The sequence below is a fragment of the Molothrus ater genome, chromosome 1 (assembly GCF_012460135.2).
Source record: "Molothrus ater isolate BHLD 08-10-18 breed brown headed cowbird chromosome 1, BPBGC_Mater_1.1, whole genome shotgun sequence".
Taxonomy (NCBI): Eukaryota; Metazoa; Chordata; class Aves; order Passeriformes; family Icteridae; genus Molothrus; species Molothrus ater.
This window is the reverse complement of record NC_050478.2, coordinates 132,728,016-132,748,129: the sequence shown is the minus strand read 5'-3', so window position 1 is coordinate 132,748,129 and position 20,114 is coordinate 132,728,016. Positions and strand designations below refer to the sequence as shown.

The 20,114-nt window shown below is 37.0% G+C and overlaps 1 protein-coding gene across 1 annotated transcript in view; it reads right to left on the bottom strand.

Annotated features, from left to right (window-relative positions):
* The window catches only part of TRIQK (triple QxxK/R motif containing), a 60,626-nt gene that overhangs the window by 12,863 nt on the left and 27,649 nt on the right, over nt 1–20,114 (bottom strand). Inside the window, exon 3 of the mRNA XM_036378741.2 lies at nt 2,398–2,483. Within this exon, the coding sequence (XP_036234634.1) occupies nt 2,398–2,483 (86 nt within the window). The remainder of the gene's footprint in view (nt 1–2,397; nt 2,484–20,114) is intronic.

Below are 20,114 nucleotides of genomic sequence, written 5' to 3'. Positions count from 1 at the left end.
TGCCAAGTGGACACATACAAAGTCCCAGCAAGACTAAGGATGATCAAGCGGGACCTCAAGGCATTGAGACAACTGGTCAAGGGATGAAGAACAAATTGTGTTCTCTTCTGTCCTGCCAGCTGCTGTCACAGCAAATATAAGTTGTCAAGAATTATTTCAAAAATTATCCAGAAAACAACAGAGGAGGATTTAGGATAGGTGTGGAGGATGGATGTAAAAAGATGACACTTGGCAGCTGGAGGATCCTAACACCGGACTGAGCAAAACAAGCCGTGCTCCAGAGAGGGGTTATGGGACTACACAACTAAGCAGCCTCTCCAGGGGTAAGAAGGAGATTTCCCTACAGACACTCCAGGAGCATCTACTGCCCATGGTGAAGTTCTGCTGCTGGAGGGATTGAGCAGGGTGAAGAGTTGTCACTGTGAGGTGGGAAGAAGTGCACCTTTACCCCAAGACATTAAATACACTTCGCTTCACTGCTGAGCACTCTGGGGTCTTGAAGCAGTAAACTCTGCAGAGTTTACTCTACAGAAATTGCCCACGTTCTGGTAGAAGTATTGTAACATTTACTAAGCCTGAAGTTGTTGGCATTAAGCCGGCTCAGTGAGAAGGATGCATTTAAAAGCCCTGCCTTCCTTCCCCTACAAGCAGATCCCCGAAGGGAAAGATGCCCAACTTACCTTTCTTTTTGCTTCAGTTCTGTCAGTTTTTCTCAGCAATTTGGAAGCAAAAGAAATTACTGTGATGTATTTGGGAATGATCCAGATTTTTTTAAGGTCCAGAAGTACAAAAAAAATATTACAGCCAGAAGAAAATTTAAAAGATTTTTTTTTTTTAAGGCAGAAGCAGGATTGTGAACCTCAGACATCACACAGTGCAACTAGTAGAACCCCAGAAACACATCCACTCAGGACCTGGAGAGCACATGTGCACCTTGATGGCAAAAGTCCTTTATTCACTAATCCTCAATTCTTCATTACTTATATGATTACACATATGCTTTCCCATTCACCCTCATTTTTAGGAAAGAATTACTTAAGAAAATAAGGAAATGAAACAGGTTTTGAAGGACTAAATCTCATACTCTTCTCACTTGTGAAAGACATGCTAAAAACATGTTCATTTTAAAAGAATTAGGCTGTACACTAAGCCTCCAAGTAGAACATCACTTTTAAAAGGTCACGTCATTGAAAGAAAAATGAAAAGAAAAAGGAAAATTTAATAAGAAAGGAAAGAAAAGGAACTCAAAAGGTTAATAATTTATCCTTTAAACAAAAAAGGCAATCTACTTTTTCTCATTAAAACCTGACACACAGCACTAACTGAGGAGAATATGTTGTGAAAACATACTGCATCACACGGTAATGCTTGATCGAGATCAGCAATCAGGAGCAAAAAGAAAGCACTGTTTCGTGATTATAATAGCAAATTCTGGAAGACAACCAAATACATCATCTGGCAGCCTAACAGCTGTTACAGCTTGGTAGTAATACCTTGGCATTTGCTATAAGCTACAACTTGAAAAAATTGATTTCTCATCTGCCAGAAACAAGAAAATGTTCTCCTTTTAACATTTCTGAAGTTTCTTTTACTAGAATACTCAGATAATGGATCTACATTTTTATTTTCCTCAGGTTTTACTCTTGCTGTTAAGTTAATAGTGTATCAGTTAGATTAAAAAAAATAAATTTGAGTAAAAAAATACTGGAGGCAACATAAATAACGTGTGTTCAGATAAATCCTGTTTTGATGACACACTGGGTAGTAGATAACAGAGAATATTTCTAATTGTCCTCCTCACTCATATTCACAGCTGTGATCTAAAGTAATTGTTATACTTCATACCTGCCTGAAAAGGGAACACTTTCAAAATAAAATTTAGTACCTTTCCATATGCTTTCATTTGCTGTTAGTTAAGTCTTCTTTTTCCAAGTCAGAAGCACTACACAAGGATGCAGACTGAGACAATAATGCTGAGAATTAACAATATTTAACAAACCCAGTCTTTAAATGACTACCGGTATAGGATGTGAAGACGAACATGAGAAATGTTTATTGTAATTTGTCTAACTATATGAAATAGTAAAGAATTTGTTCTGTGTGTAGACAGGCTCCCTAAAACCATCAATTTTCTAACCACACAGTACTTTAAACCTTAAAGTAAACATGCATCATAACAAGGACACAGACTATGTAAAATCTTTCAGCACTTCAAATATTCAAATCATTTTAGGGTTAAGTAAAAGCAGTTAATCATAAATATTTTAGATGCTAGGATTCTACTTAGATTTTGAAGTGTCATAAACAATATCTCTCAGAAATCAATATTCACACAGTACATCTATGGGGAAAAGAAACAAACACAAAGGTGGTTTGAGCTATCAAAGAAGTTTCTACCTTTATGCCTAGTGCAGTTTTCTTGGCCTCTGCTTTTAATCTTGTAGCTCTTAACATAGGCCTGGTTTTCTTATAATCTTGTTTCCCTAGAGTAAAAAAGCATATTCAATGAAAACAATGTAAAAACAATACAAAGAACGTGAGCATTTATTTCAGTTGAAAACTTAGATTCAATATATTAAAAACATCTCACAGTCCAGCATTTTAAACAACAGCTACTCTTGTCACACAGGGATTCAATCTGTGGAACAACCACACTTAACAAAGACAGTGACAGAAACAAGATCTGACAAATCAGTGTAGAACCTGTTACTCCAGAGTGACATCAAAATACATCTATGGATAGATATCCACCAGTACAATGTTTAATAAATTGTTCCATAGGAATCAGTCAGCAAATAAGTTGATTAAAGGTAGATTATACTTTTCCCTCTCATTGAAATCAAAACAAAATTTTCCATTAGAATTTTTCTTGCTTAGTCATCTCTAATGCACATATAAATGTGGAAGACAAGACATTCTGGTAAATGTAAAGGTTTGTAATTCTGAACTGGAACATTATTTGCAGGTATCAGAACTCAGAAATATGGAGATCAGTCTAAGTAAATGGTAATAAAATCATTGCTTGACACAGTCTGCTTGTAGAAACACATTACACAAAATCTTCTAGATTAACTTTCTTCAAGTTACAGGAACTATCTCTTGCAGACACAAAGAGTGCAGCCCAGGGCTTGATTACACTGAGTCCATATGAACTGAGTTCAGAGGAGGACATGTAAGCATTCAGAAATGGTAGAAATGGTAGAAATCATTTATCTCAACTTAATAACAAAGCATAGAACACCTGATATCTCTCAGGGATATTTCTGCTGTCTGAAAGGCCTCTTAATGTTGTATCATGAACTATTAACCATAGCTTCTTTAGGTTATCAGAAGTCAAGGTACAGATACAGTCACAAAAGGAGAAGAAAAAGAAGAACCTGTGAAGAAACCGCTCAGAGGCATACAGCCTCAGTACAACTGCTTTGGCTTTTTAAAGAAGTCCTTTTTATTTTTTCCCTCCTGATGCATACATATCTTTTTTTTTTCTTTATGCCTAATTCCAAAGCTAAACCATAATGTTTAAAGCAGAGTGTTTGGCCTTTTTCAAATCACTAAATTCACCTATTTGTACATTATCTTTCATTACTGTTACAGTCAAATAGTTTAACCTTTCCTTTAAAACTTTGTCCAGTGGTTTGTACACAAAAATCCCATTTATCCAAGCAGATGTGATTTTATATTAATAATCAATAATGCAAACTTCTCATTTTATGGCCACCTTGAAAACTGGGATATTATTGTGTAGTGATGATATTCTGAAATGTGAGTGTCTCTTTCCAGTAATACACTGGATTCATGGAAACCCACTTCTGGCTTTGTCTGCTCCTTGTATTACCCTGCTAATACTCAATACAGAGATGGTCTGTGTAGCATAACGTGAATGCTGAACTCGCATTACAAATTTGCCTTCATTATATAATCTCTCCTCAGCCCTATGGATTATATATTGGGAAGGTCTCCATACTATTCTTTGGTCAGATATTATTCATTAAAGACTTGAAATAACTTAAAAATACTCAATAACAAATGGAAAAATAACTGAAACCATATGTATTAGGAATACAAAAAAGGCAGCATATATCCACGGAAACTCAGAAGACAGAGTGGAGAAAGGATGACAGAAAGATGATTTATGTCAGAGGCTCCAATATATTCATATCCAGTCAATACATCTTACTAGCAGGACAGGACCACTGCACCATTATTTTTCAGAAGTCAGTAATATCTGATAATAGGATGCATCAGGAGTACAGTAATCTTTTAGAACAGCTGGAGAAAGACTTGCAGAAACCACAAAAATGGCTAAGTCATGAGATTACATCAGCCAGAGAAAGAATGATTTTCTTCTCCCTAAAGTCTCACACTCATACTTTTGCCATGAAATAGTTAAAAGATCTTTCAGAATTTCCATTACAAATGGCAGGAGTTTATTACTCATAAAAATACACTCCAGGCTGAAATTTGGCATAGATACACCCCAGCCTTGAATTTTTTGTTTGTTTGTTGGGAGCCAACTTTCATAAGTGATGCAGCTGTTCTTACTTACTTGTGAACAAACTATAGAAATGTATCAATCTGAAATGTTTTAAGCATGAAAAATATCTTCATTTAGAACTATATAACTGACAAGCACTAAGTTCAATCTCAGTTCTCATAATTCAGGTTTGCTGCTCTTCCATCAGGGGTAAACGAAACAAGACAGTCAGAAATTTCCCTTCCAGTGATGCAACAGTATTAGATAATGAAGATTAGAAAGCCTGATAAGGTCCACTAGGAATGGGACAAAAGTCAGGTAGTAAAACACACCTTCCTTTCTTCCCATTGCCCATTCTCCCTCCTCTTCCCCACAGCTCAAGTGCAAAGGTGACATGAGCAGGGGCAAATATTGCATAGAAGACCCAGTCTGTGAAATACATGTATTGGTAGAACCATGTTTATTCATCCAAAGCTTACTGGTGCTCTTTACTTGGTTTCTGGCACCCTACTATTCCTTATTCCAGTATCATGGCTACAGCTAAGACTGGATTCTATTTACCTAGAGAATACTTCCAGATTTATATTAAGTCTGTTATGAACAACTAACCCTCCTATAACAACCAGGCTATTTCAGTGATGACTCTACAACTGGTAGTTCTCCAAATCCATGCACCTGCCATTAATTTACCACTCTCCTTGCTAAATGTAATAGCCAAAAGGAAAAAAAAAATAGAGTAGGGAAACAGTCTGAGTCCATCAAGTGCAAAAGTTTAAAAAGGGCATCTGTGGACTTCTTTGTAATGAAAGCCAGATTCAGCAATCGTACTAAATGACTCCTAAAACATGTGAACTTTCTGAGGCCTTGGGAAAGACATCTGCACTACAGGACTACAAAGAACAATGAAATGCAAAGCTCCTGTCACGTGAATACTGATCATTACCACCTGGAAAACAAGCAGAAAAAAGTAATACAGGCTCCCTACAGCTTCCCTTCTTTTGGGCTTGCAATTTCAACCAGTTGGGATAAGTATATTCACACTCTCAATGTCTTCTATTTTTATCTCACTTATCCTGCAAGCTGTCTTGTACATTTATCTGTCAGAGTCATCAGTTTAAGCTATTTCTTCTTCTCAGGAAGTGATCATCAAAGCCAGTTGAGACAGACTCATCAGACAAAGCCCCATTTGTCTGCTTTATCTGATGCCTATCTGAGACATCAAGTTTTCCTGATGGAATATATGAAGGCAAGAAGAAGCCAAAAAGATACCACTGGAAGATTTCCAGACCAAATCTTACTTTTCTTATTAAACATAATCCTTACCTCTTTGACTAGTCATTATTGTTATCAATTTGTCATCTCTTCCCTCGAACTCCAAACTCTAGTGCCAGCTTCCCTAAACTTTTTTTATAACTACCATTATTTATTTATTTATTTTTAAACAAATACACTAATTTTTTCCTTTTTCAGGTCCACCACTTCCTTTCTATTTTTAAGGCCAAAGACTTAAAGTACTCCATGATAAGGCAACTATTTTTACTGACTGCAGTTCTCTGCTTGTCCTGCTTCCTGACAGTGCCTCCAAAGACCATCCACCTCCTCATCCAGTGCCTGAAGTAGCCTTTGCCAGTCAGAAACTCTACAGAGCTTGCCTGGCACCTCCTCCCGTCCTTCCATCCTTCTTTTCCACTCCTTTGGTGGCAAAGTGGCACCTGAAGTGAGCTGTGCCATGTTTACAGATCCTGTTTGGAAAACTTTCCTGAGATAGAAATGAAGACTATTTTACTAGCTGCAGGATTAGAACAGGGTGAAGATAAGGGAGCTTTTTAGCTACTGAAACAACTATATTGTGAAAAATTACAAAGGGTGCCTCCTTCAGAGTGGATATTAGAGATTCATACAATATACAAAGTGAGTTTGTTTCTCTTCATGTAACTAGGAATAAAAATCTATGAATTTTACAAGACTTTTTAAATTTAACTCTGCTTACAAGGGAAATTGAGATCCCATAATATATTGTGATCAGAGATGACCTGATCTTTTATATTTAGTACTCTTTTTAATTAAAACCTCCAATGGCATGACGATAAATGCAAAAAAAAACCTAAGTAATATGTATAAGTTAGGCAAGTTATTTAGGTTCTAGATTAATTTTGTTGTGCATACTACCTGGCACTTTCACAGAAATATTGCAAAACACTGTCCCTCTGCATACATACCAAGCTCCTTCATACATGCAACTGAGAATGCAGGATGTTGAGCACTGTATGACAGAAAACTGCCCACATTTAGGATTGTGTTTAAAGATGCTGCTGTTTAAGACACAACCTGAAAAAAATCTACAGAATAACTTCACAAGGAAAAAAAATTGTATTTCCAACCCTTTTAGATATTTACTCTTTCATTCTAACAATAGCTCATTACTGGAATTGAATAACAGACTAAAGACTGCCTCTCTGCTTTTCAATTCATCAGGCTTAAGCAGAAACACGACTGCATCTTTGGCCTTTGTTGATGCTGCTGTCCAAGCTTATTATCATATGAATATCTAGTTATTGTTTTATAAATGTTCACATTTCAGGAGCTCCCTGCTTTCTTTTCTCTCAGCAGACTTTACAATATCCACCTTCATTATCATCATGTGGCAGCATTGCTCTTCGCCTGCATTTGCTACTTTAAAAATTAATGCACTGCTATTTTCTGAATACTGTACTGCGTAAGCTGCTTATGAGTACATTATGCTATCAAGCAAGCACATGCAGAAAAGCTTCCTAAACTGTTATTCTTTCAATGAAAATACAGCTGGTTCTGCTTCAAAGGCACTTCTTTTCACCTGCAAATGGACTTGCTTCTACACTTATTCCTCAATTCATTGTCTTTTATTTGTGTCTGCAAATCTTTAATTGCCTTTAATTAGAAAGAAGTAAATTCAGAGCTTTAATCTTGCAAATACATTCAATCATAATTCTGTCTGGGATGAATACCAGGTTCTATTCACTGACTGATCTTTATAACAAAGGTATATAAATTTATTGTCCGTTTATATAGACCACATCAATTAAGCCACAATGGAAAACCAAATAGATAAGAGTCAAAATATTTGAAATGAGAAATGTGCAATCTAAATTTAATTACTCAGACAAATAATTTGAAGATGAGTTATTTACAGCATGCCAAAAAACCTGACAGATAGTTAAATTTTTTAATCACGCTACAGATTTAAAATTCCTTTCAACACTTTCAGTATAATTTGTAACAACCAACAAACTGCTGTCCTGAATCTTTCTGTGCTGGTATTATAGTCATACTCAGAACATTAGTAAGATGTTTTCCATACATTAGCAGTCCATTTCATATGTTAAAGTACTGCTTAAGGATCAATAAAACTACAACTAGAGGGTAAATTTTAGTTACCAGTAGCAGTTTAACTAAAGTACCTTACTGTAACTGATACTGAAAACCATACTAAAATACATACATATCTAATTAGAAACTAAAGACAGATTGTGGTAAGACTTACTGACAAACTGCAAGTGTGAAATCACACACCTAGTTAAGCTGAAATCAATTGGTTTATCGTGATTATTGATATGAATTAGTGAAGGTTCCAGGAACCCTCCACAAAACCCCACAGAACAAACAGAACAAGAAAATGGACGTCTGGTCTTTTCAGGGTTTGACTTCAAGCATCCCATCCTCTTACCTGCAGTAACAGGGGTAAGGGAGAATTAGATCTCATTAGCATGGAAAAAGGCCAAGGATGGAGGAAGGTTCAGTCATGCCATCCTCCACAACCTTCCTATATGCAAGACACAGAACATCGCACCCATTACACCTGAGTTCAGTTTTAGGTAATTGCTAGTCTAGGTCTCTCTTTAACTCCCACAGAGAGACTTCTCCAAAGAGTGAGTGACAGCAGCCTAGCACAACCTAAAGAGCTCCCTGGTGCTGCCTGTTTCACTGTCAAGAACAACTAGAGATGTTCAGAACCCAAATCAGGTGGGTTGGCTTCAACTCTAAGGTTAAGGCGAATAAATATGAACCAAGGAACTAGTTCTAAGGGATAAACAGAGAATAAGAACCAGCTCCTACATGAGTTGATTCAAGACGTTACAAACACAGCCAAATTACCTTTGAAGTAATTATCTTTTGTATTATAAGTACTATAGAGAGAAAATCCCAGAGCTACAAAGGGACTGTGAATTGCATTGAAAACCACAGCCTGAATTCCATCCCTGCCCAGCTATGAGGTGCTGGTTCCAAGCCAGTTAGCTATGCCTGTGCTACAGATTCCCTGCACTCTGTACCATAATTAGCACACTGCCTCTTCAGAACCGCTCCCCTGTACCAGCTATGGTCCTGCTTTAAGCTACAGTCTCAGGGGATAGGCTAGAAGACATTCCTGGGGGTCCTATGATCCATCCCTCTGCTCAGAACAGAGCCAGTTTTTAAACTGCATTCAACCTGAAAGTCAGCTCCAGTGAGTCTGGGAGCAAGTCTAGCTGAGCTTATCCAGCTGAGTTTTTAGTATTTCCAAAGGTAGAGATTCCACAACTTCCCTAAGAAACTCTTCCCAACATTTGGTCATCCTTCTAGTAAAAATATTTTTCACCTACCTACTGAGAATATTCATATTCTAACTTGCCTTTTGTCCTACCATTGTGCACCTTTGAGAAAAGTTAGGCTTCACCCTGCCGGTGGCCTCAACCTAGTAAGTATTTGTAAACAGCAATAACATCTCAGCTTTCTCTTCTTAAAGCTGTAAAGACAGCTCTCTCAGCCTCTTCTTGTACATGCTGCACTCCAGATAGACATCCTGACCCTTCACTAGATGTATGTCCAGGTCCTCCTTGTTTTCTTCTGCATGTGCATGGCACTTGCCTTTTTCAACTATCAATCCCGTGGAACCAGCTGAATGGCTGACAGCTGAGAGAGAATTTAATCATAAAATCACATTGCCTGACGTACCTTAATGCCACCATTGCAATGGAACTAAATGCACCCAAGGAATTCCATAGGGTCTGTAAACAGCAAGTCAATGGACTAAAAGGTTCAAATCAGTTTGCACTACCACTAATTCCCTAACTTTAGAGTAGTTTGTTTTTTAGTAGGAGTAAAGGCAAGCATTTATTTTCTTACATGCCCTGGGATGTAAGAAAAACTGAGTATGAGCTCAAAACTGAGCTCTATCATCTCATACATAGCAGTACAACTTTTCTTTAAGTGCCTTTCTAAATGCCAGCAAGTTAGGTGTCTGGCATGGGGAAAGAAGTGTTTTCTAAAGTGCTTTGTAACACCATCAAAAACCACAGAAGTACCTACACACCTACCTCCTAAAGTGCATGAACAAGTATTTAATTCTATGATCTTTGAGAGATTTTAATTCAGTCATTGTATACTCACTGAATAATAGAATTTATTTCAATGAGGTGAAACTCTGTGAAACTCTACTCTCACAGAACACATCTTCAACATGCCTGCTTCATTCTGAAAATAACTATTTATTTAATTTAGAATGTTGAGGAACCTCAGAAAAACAAGGTTCCATGGGAATTTCAAGCCTAACTTCAGTAAAAATCAGTTGGCAAACCACACAGCAGTAACAGTTTTATAACCGCTATCTGAGAATTGCCAACACAGCTCTAGCTCACACCTATGGAAACAAGATCAAGCTCTCAAGTATTTATTATTGTGTTTTGTGTTATGAGTGTCACACAGATAAATTCAATGACCATTCTTTTCCTGAGAAGCAGAAGTGAGATTTTCTTCTTTTTAATTGCTGTGATTCCAAAGAGTGTTTTTGGAGTTCTAGGTTAACAGGAAGATTTTTATATGTCTTATACCTACACAAGACTGTGTCTGTACTAAGAAAAGGCATAAAAACCTCCCACAGCCTCTCTATTTTATTCAGGTTTAATGGCAGCTCAAATCACTGACCATTTTTCAATCTTGAGAGACGGAACAGCTTGACACTAATAATACATTTGCAAAGGACACATCATCATTTAACACAACATTAAGTGCTCAGGGACAACTTTTTACTGTAGACACAATGTGCTCTGAGCTCAGGGTTGACATTTAATGCTACGAAGATAATCCAACCAGTCATTCATGAGGGGTAAATTAATTTTCAAGCAACTATATTTCAGCTTTAAGCCAACAAGAAGGATGCATTAAAATGAATAACTTCATTTTATGCTGCATGCAAGATTTAAAAACCTCAAAATATAATGCATTCTTAAGTACATCAAAATATACCCATTTAATTATTGCTATCTTTCCCTGATTCCAAACCAGAAGTCTGGTAATATTTGTTAAATATAGTATTCTGACTGAAAGCAGAAAATCCCTCAAATTTTCTATGAGTTGCCATGAAAAGCAGCTTTTAATTTAAAAATTGGTTCACATTTAAAATTTGTACTAGCCATACTTGGATTGTAACAAGTAATTAAGAACATTTTTAAATTAGCACCTTTTCTGATACTTAGGGAATATTTTAAAAATCTATATAACTATTTAAGAAAATAAATTCAGGAAACCAATTATTAATAATGTACAGAACAACAAACCAAAAACAATAAATCAGCTAATTATTCAGGAAATTTGTTTTCAATACCTGTAGAATATACTCAATTAACTGTAAGACTATAATGAAAGATCTGAAGAACAACACTAAAAATATTGATGCTTACTACTACTATTTGATAGGCAGTCCTTTTCAATTCCTTTCAGTGCTAAACTATCTGTTGCAATCCTGTGCTTAAGTCCAACAGGTGCATACCTACAGCCATTAAACAGTACTGGCTCCAAGTAAAAGGAGCCTCCACACACAGGATGGCAGCTCTTCAATTAACCTCTCCAACAATCTTGTTAGCATTTCCTACTCAAACAGACAACTATGAAAACATTAAATACCTTTCTTAAAAATAAATTAACACAATTAATTTGAAACAGATCAACTGTACCTGGGTGGGCATTTAGCTTCTTTCCTCTCCACCTACATAATATATACATACCTTACTTCCTACATGTTGTTTTGAGTACATTTGTACAACTTTGCTATGGAACAACTGCTTGCAGTTACACTTTCATATAAACATCCACATTTTAGTATAAATTCTGAAAATGAAGAAAGCAAACCAAAACTACTACTGCAGAGACTATTTACAAGAGCACATAGTAACAGTTCAAGAGAGAATGGCCCCAAAATTGAAAGAGAGTAGGTTTAGATTAGATATTATAAAAAAAAAATTCTCTGTTGTGAGGGTGGTGAGGCTGAAAAGGTTGCCCAGAGAAGTTGTGGATACCCCATCCCTGGAAGTGTCCAAGGTCAGGCTGGATAGAGCACTGACTAACCTCATCTGGTGAGATGTATCTCTGCCCATGGCAGGGGTCGGATCAAGAGGAGGTCCCTTCCAACACAAACCCTTTTATGATTCTGTTAAGTATTCACTATCAATACAATTAAAAGCCATATTTTTATCAGACAGTTGATGAGATGATTTTTGGGGACCAGAAACTATTGTACTATTTCTTTGATTATAAGAGGTGTGGAAAAGGCAGCATAAGGTGTGGTAGGAGAGACACAGAGAATACAATGAGTCTTTCTGCCTCTGATTCAGGCTGCAACCAGCTGCAATTTGGCTTACACTGACTTTATTAATGGTTGGCTGCAAACAGAGGAAATGTGATATAGCCCCCTCAAAAGTGGAAGCAGATCTTATTGGTATCTTTTGTCTTTTCTTACATATTCAATCAGTCTGCCTGTGACTCTACTCACTGTTATAAAGCCTTTCTCTAAGATTATTGCATAAGCATTTCTTACACTTAGTTTGTAGGTTGAATATTTATGCCACAGTTAAGAAACTTGCCCTTCTTCTGTTGTATTTTACTTTGTTTTCCCAAGACATTTCCTTGATTTCTAAAATTTAGTTTAAATTTACCTCTCATACTGGTATAATTCGCAGACTAAAATCAGCATCGCACTGCCAATTAAAATACTGGGTCCAGGCCACTCTGGATCAACTAGTAACTATTGAGAACAGCTTTCATATCAGTTTGGTACCCATCTTACAATAGCTTAATATTCATATATCTCTAGTTTGTTTACCAGAATGCATTGACGAGATCAAGGTAAATGGCACCTCTTCCTCTTCCCCATCAATGCTAAGTTTGCTACTCTATCAGAGAAGAAAATTGAACTGATTTGACAAAACACATTGGCTGTTTCTGATCTCCCTGTTGGACTGTGGATCCTTACAAGAAACTGTCCCTATGTTGAAGAGCTTACTGTGAAGGATGAGGAAGATGCAATCAATAATTTATGAATATTATATGTTCCATCTGTCTGCTTGTTACTGTGATGTTGGCTTTATAATTACCAGAGTTAGCTCCAATAAACACTGGCCTGTGCTTAGGCAGGAAGGTAGGAAAATACTACTAATAGTTCTCTATTGACAGCACTTAAAGACAAAAAAGGAAAATACAGAGACTGAAAACCAAGTCTTCCTGTTCAGTTGCCCACAATCAAGCACATCCATGTAACAGATGTTCCACAAAATATTTTCTCTGCTCTTCTTATCTCTGCAACTCCAGAGACAGAAATTTCTACCAGTGTCTTATATTAATTATTGTCTTTTGACCTTGAACAGAACAGAAGCAACTAAAATCACTAAATCAATAAAGGAGAAGTCAGATACTCACTGGGTTATGTTTTTAGGAAAAAATTCAACATATATATGATTCTATATGTATATGATTCTAGCACCAGGATCAAAAGGATCCTGGTCAAAAGGATGCCACCTTTCTTCATTCCTCACTGAAGAAAATCTGTTCAGCAGCCCTAGCCTATATGAACTGTCAAGAAATTCTTCCAAACCACATCTCTGGCATTAAGCAAGACCAAATCAACCAGTGCCTGAAAAATTTCTTCAATAACAGTAATTTTAAACTTCTTCCTAATTACTCTGGTGTGCCAGACAACACTACTAAGTCATTACCAAAAATGTTTGCTGAATAAGCACCACATCACCAAGGACTGTAGCAACACTATTAAACCATCTGGATAAAGAGTCACTGGTGTTTCAGGAGAGGAGGCTGTCTCTCTGCTGTAGTTGACAACACACTACCTGACATGTCCAACCTTATTAGGTGACTGGGGCCAGTCCTTGGGGCATGACACAGGGACTGTGTCATGTGGGACTGTGGCACCACAAGAACCTGGAGTCATCCCTTCTCCCACATCTGATGCTTCTCCACAAGCACCCTCCAAAGAGGCACAGACATCCCCAATAATATCTCACTAACCTTTCTGCTGTGGGGCTTTGCTTAAAGGAGGGATGGTGACAACTCGTCCAGGAAGGGGATGACACAATCTGTCACCCACAGCTTCTTTTTCCCAACAGGAACAGAGAGGACTTGGAGGTGGTATGGAAAACCTGAGCAACTCAGGGAGCAGATGAGGCCACATGAAACATAAAGAGGACTTTCACTGCAAACACCACATCACATCTGTTTCTATCAGCTTCAATTCTCTGTTCTTACACACAATAGGATGGCACTATTTGAACAGTATTAAAGCACGTTTCTGATTTTATGAGAAGCAAACAAAGCCTTGCAGTAAACAAAGATTAACAAAGTCACATGATGAACCAGAGACAGAGCACCAGAGACTGTACACCTCAGGAAAAGTTAGGGCCACTTCTCTGTAACACCTGCTTTGTTGGGCAGAAATCCCTTTAAACGTTAACCTGAGACTTTGCTGCTGAGTTTACATTAATTCACCACTGGTCACAACTTGCTAAGGAAAATCTTCCCAGGTCTGAACCAAACAAAGCCTGGAGCTAGAATTTAAGGGGAACAGATTAAATTTATCAATTTAGTACAAGGGATAGGATTCATGTCATTCACTTAGGAGCAGAAAACCTGCAAGAGCTGAGGGGGATATCCTATGAATAATCACAACCATGCTTGGAAAATGAAAGGAAGAAAACATCTGAGTAAGGAGACCTGCAAGAAGTCAAGCACTGTAAAAATGGCAAAACTGTGATTCTGAATACCTTAACTTCTGATCCAGTGTCTTATCCAGTGGATAATGCTTTTCTCACAATTGAAAATAAATAGAATGCTCTCTGCCAAGATACAGAGATTCATTTCTTACTAGGAAGTCATATCATTCTGGACCAGCTATATATAACAAAGCCATCCCAAAATACAAAGTGTAATTTATTAATTCTGCTTAAGGAAAAGGTTTCCAGTAATACTGACAGCATTTGCAGTTCTTACTTCAATGAAGCACATTGCAAAGGATGCTTCGTCAGACCTACATATCACTGTCACTCCACAAGTCAATGCATTGACAGTCGTAGCAGAGGTGGATGTCACAGGATACTGGGAAAGTGATTATGTAAGATAGAAAAGCAGATTTTTGGAGTCTCACTCCAGCAATGCAGAAATCAGAAGCTTTTAATGGAATTAGCCAAGAAGGGAACATCTCTTATACACATCACCATTATCCCTTGAGATCCTAAAATTACTTGTGAGGAATAATCTCTACAACTCACTCATAATTTTAGCATGCCTAAGAACCACATGTCTTCAGTTCACCCGTAATTTAAACTTCTTTCCTTCAACAGAAACACTACCTGACAGGTCTTAACTAAAATTGAATGACAGCAATAGCAGCTTACTTAAAAGTGTAAAGGAAATGCATATTTATGAGCACCCAGAATAATGGTTTATGGACCCGAGAACTAAAGGTGTAATAATGTCTTGAAGGCATATTAGGAGACAGAATTTTACCTTCAAGAGTCAAACCAGATTTCTGTCAGTGATGAGATGGGTATTAAGATAATAGGACAGAGGAGCCTGGATAACTTTTAAATTTAATTTTTCAGACCTTCAACTCCATCCTTTTCCCTTTCTGAAGGGTCACAGAAAAGGAACTACATGTGTGTGTATAGTTAAACAATGGCATCTTACTCCTAACTTTGGGACTGGACTTACTGCCTGACAGGTGAATGTCTGGAATCCTTCACAAATACTGCAGTCTAAAATACACAGTGAAGAATAACTAGGCTTTACTTCAAACCGTCTCTTTGGAAATACAATTTTGTCAGGTAACTTATATGCTTAATTTTTTCCAATAACTGACATCACAGTGATGGTAATGATTTTATCTGAAGCCTTTTGATTATGTTTCACCATGTGCATCAGGATCACTGCTCTGTTGATATTTTAATGAACAAATCAGTTGGTTTCAGTAATAGCCTTACTTTGAACATCACTATATTATAAATTTTTTAAATGGTGAAAGGCATGTATTAGGGCAATCTATTCAAAGAATCAAGGGTTACTCCCAGTATCCTTTTTTCCAAATCTTTAGTCCACAGGATGATCTTTTTAGTATGATGTCTTGTAGGAAACATACAAAAGATGGAAAGACTGTTTAGGAAAAAATTCTACCATCTGGAAAACTATTTGATTGTATCAGATAAAGCATGGAGCTGTCTTCTATTCCTGAATCTTTCATAAAACTACTGTATGACCTTGGGAACTCTCTTTTCCTTGCAAGACTTTGGTACTCATCAAAAACTCTTGAGATCATAGTCTAATGGTATAATAGAAGTAAAAAAACACTCATGAATGTTATCTATTGGAGATGATTCTCCGATGGCCTATATTAATTTTAAGGATTTTAAAATTACATTTACAAATATAATGAGAAATAATTAAACAAGTACCTGAAAAAGCAACTGAATCTGCTACTGACCCTTAAATTCAATTTCTTATTCATTAAAAATGTGTGTTAAATATTTATAAACCCATGGACAAAGCAGTCTCAGTTTCTGGAATTAAAAGCATACAAAATTAAACAGAATTAAACAGACAACTAACTTTTAGCTATGCTTGGTTCCTCATATGTATGTGGACATTGCTCTGATCACAAAGGTCCTATGTGCCACCCCCTGCATTCCCTTGATGAAGTCCCTCTGTCTAGAGTCACCTAATGTGGTCTAGCATGTGACACAAGACACAGCATATCAGCCATGCACCATTAGGTGGCCAGTGATTTGTTCTTAGTTCAACTTCTGTGAGAGTCCTGATGCAAACCATCAGCACAGAGGAAGCCCCATCTCCCAGGCACTGATCTGTGCAGATGAGACTTTATTTGTAAACTCTCTGAATGGTCCTCTATTGGCATTCCTCAATCTGGCTGATTCTGTTCTTTAAACACACCAGAAAGGACACTTTCATTATACATAACATGCAGAATGAAAAATAGTCAATACATTTCTTTTTCAAAGTAATTTTTCAGTTCTTTGCAACCTAGAGGTTTGTCTCACATTTGGAATGAAACTCTTCTCTGAATGTCTCATTTTGCAGATAGATAAATAGGTAGATACAAGAACACACAACAACAACAAAAAAAGCCACACACCCTCCCTATGGCCCAGACATAACGTCACTTTCAGTAACACAACGTCACTTTCAGTAACAATATGGTCCTTGAGACAGACATGCTTTTCCTAGAGCCAAAAAAAAGCCACTGAATCTCATTATGTCAGTTCTAAAAATTTAGTAAAGGGTTTTTGCAAATGCAGAGTAGACAACACTAAATTATTAAAACAGTATTACTACAACATTTGAGATCAAACACTGCTCAAATAGCAGTCCTAGTCGACACACCAGTGTGATATGTTAGTGGCCAACAGTCCCCAGGCATACATGTGTCTTCATCGCTTTCCATTCCAGGTGTTTACTCTGCTAAAACCCAGTCGAGCCAAAGTATCAACCTATTCCAAGATTTACTGAGACCAGAGCTCTTCCAATGTCCCCCACACTGGTGAACACTTCCAAGATTTGAGCAATTCTATGGGGAAGATTCCAGTAACTGCTGCGCACCTGCATGAATTTCTTTCAAACTGTGATAAACTAAGTTAAAATAATACTTGGCAAATTACTGGCTTTACATATGCTGTGTAATAAATAGGTGGAGAAAGAAAACTCCACCTAAAGAAAGCATCTCAGTCAGTGATATCTGCAGTGGAGATAGAACATATTATCATGCCCTTACTCCACTACCTGTGGTGCCTGCTGTAAACTGTTTGAAAATCTTCCTTTTTACTTACTAAATAAAATATGTTCTTAGGTTCCTAGTCAACCTACAGACACCATGTGTTTTTCTTTTCTGTCACTCCCTGGAGATGAGCTAATTGCTAGAAGTATGTGGTATGAGCTCCTTTTAGTTTCCTACTGAGATTTTTTGATGACAAAATACCCGTGTCACATCCTGCCATTGGGACATGCTGTAACAGCTAGGACCAATGGGCAACACAGGAAAGTCCTGTCTAAGATGTACAACTGGGGATCCTCTGATAAACTGCACACTATACTTACTACTAGACTGTTAGTTACTGCACTTCTGTAATACAAAGAACAAAAAGTGCAGCAACACCAAACATACAACTCAACAATTTATTAAAAAGTCCCCAAAACAAACAGAAAAAAATGATGCTGTGGAAATATTGTGATAGCTTCACCACACTGTGTTGAGAGCACAGGCACTAAAAAACAAAGTTTAGTGTTATGATCAAAATGTGTTCCTTCTCTCTCATCTCTCTCCTTTCAGCATGAATTTCACGTTCTCTCCAAAAGAAAAAAAAAAAAAAAAAAAAAAGGAAAAACCAGTGAAATTCAAGATTATGTTGTCAGCTCTCCTGAAATCTTGATTTTGGTAAAAATATTCAGTATTAATTTCTCCACAAGAAAAACTTCAGTTAGAAAGTTATGGTAATCCTTCCAAATGCATTCTCTTGCTATAAATATCTATGAAAGCTGCTCCACTTCACAGTGAAACTTTGTCCATATGGAACATATGACTAGGAAGGACTTGGTGAACTACTGAAATCCAGTGCTTTGCTAGAGAAAGCACATGTATCATGCTGTTTTCTTTAAAACTGATCACAGAAAATGATCCATTGGAAAACAAGTTAGAACTTTCAGTTTTGGAGGTTTTGGGGGGGAGGGGGGGGCTGTTTGGTTGTTTCATATTGTATTTTTTTCTTTAGTCTACCAATATAACATTATCCAAGACACTCAATCTCCTATTGGTAAGAAACTGCCTTCTGTTTCCTATTATGTTTCTTTATGAACAATTTATACAGTTATGGACTGGATATATATGGACTGTGTCTTTCCCATGTGTTTACTTTGGAAGTTCCAAAAGGAACCATATTTGTCTTAATTCATGTTCAGTTGTGCTAAACAAGGCTCTTCTTGGTCTTCCCTAGTAGTTCTTTCAGCATTTCTTCACTTCCAATTCATCTTTCTTAAACACAGATGAGCAAAACAGTACTCAATACTTCAAACTCACTGTCCCCAGTACCCTATTTAATGGCTTTAATATCTTTTATCATTACTTTAAATACATACAAGGATGAAGTACACTTTTTTCATGACCATGAGTAATCACTAGGAGCAAGGGAACCTTTCCATTAAGATTTCCAGCCAATGAATTGATATCACTGGTGGTGAACTTGCTGGTCATCAACGTCCACAGTTGATACCACTTTGGCCATAAACAACAAATGGTGAAGAAATATAATTAGCTTTTCCAGCACCAAAATGTTATTGATTTTATCTTCACATTTATGGATTGGATTTTGCTCTCAGTTACAAGGATAAGCATCTGAAATAACTGCTAAATTCAGTAGTGTGATACCTGTCCCAAATTTCCACCACGAGAAAACCCAACCTTCCTACTCATGGTCTCTTGACTGTAGGAAGTGTTTCCCTGCAGACTAAAAATTACCTGAAAGGTAGCTGAATAAAGCAAAAAAAAAAAAAAAAAATTAACACTAAACTATACTTTTAATTTCTCTTTTTTCATCTGTGACAGAAATAAGATGAGGAAGACAACCCTCTGTGGGATACATTTTTTCTGCTTTTGTAAGAGCCAAAATGTTTTATTCTACCTCTCCAAGGAATACATGAAAGCATTTCCCTCTTTGTCCTTTCACAATAATTACTCATTAGAATTTGGTAATTTTCTCTACACACACATGAGTTATATTTTTTTCTTCCATTAAATCATTTGGATAGAAGCTCTTCCATGGAATATATATGCTACAAGGTCTGTGGTTTTCCAAGCTCTCTATCAAGACACATAGAGCCTCCTGTATCACAGACATGAGTTTTTCTTGTAACTCTACCAATCTTTTCCATCTGGTATTGTACTTAACAGGTGGATTTTCTGAGACACTTCACACTATGAAGTATGTTAAGGATTGTACCTTCAGTTCTATTTGATTTGCAATTTATTCAATGTTTCTCTCTGTGCATTCTAGTTTGCACAGTCCTCATCTATTCCAGAAAAGACAGAGAGGACAGCAGCCGATCTTTTCTGTAAAAGTATTTCTTCAGAGAGAACTCCACTAGTTGAGGGTTGCCATTTCCCTCCACTTCTTTCCACTGCTCAGTGGGCAAAACACTACTGCACTACACCTGAACATTATGGAAAAAGCTGTGCCAAAAACAGCACTGCATTCAGGTTTTGTTATGCTTTCCACACGTAGGAAAGGCAACATCATTGCTCACTGAAGACAGTGTAAAATACCTCTAAAAATACGTGGATTTAAAG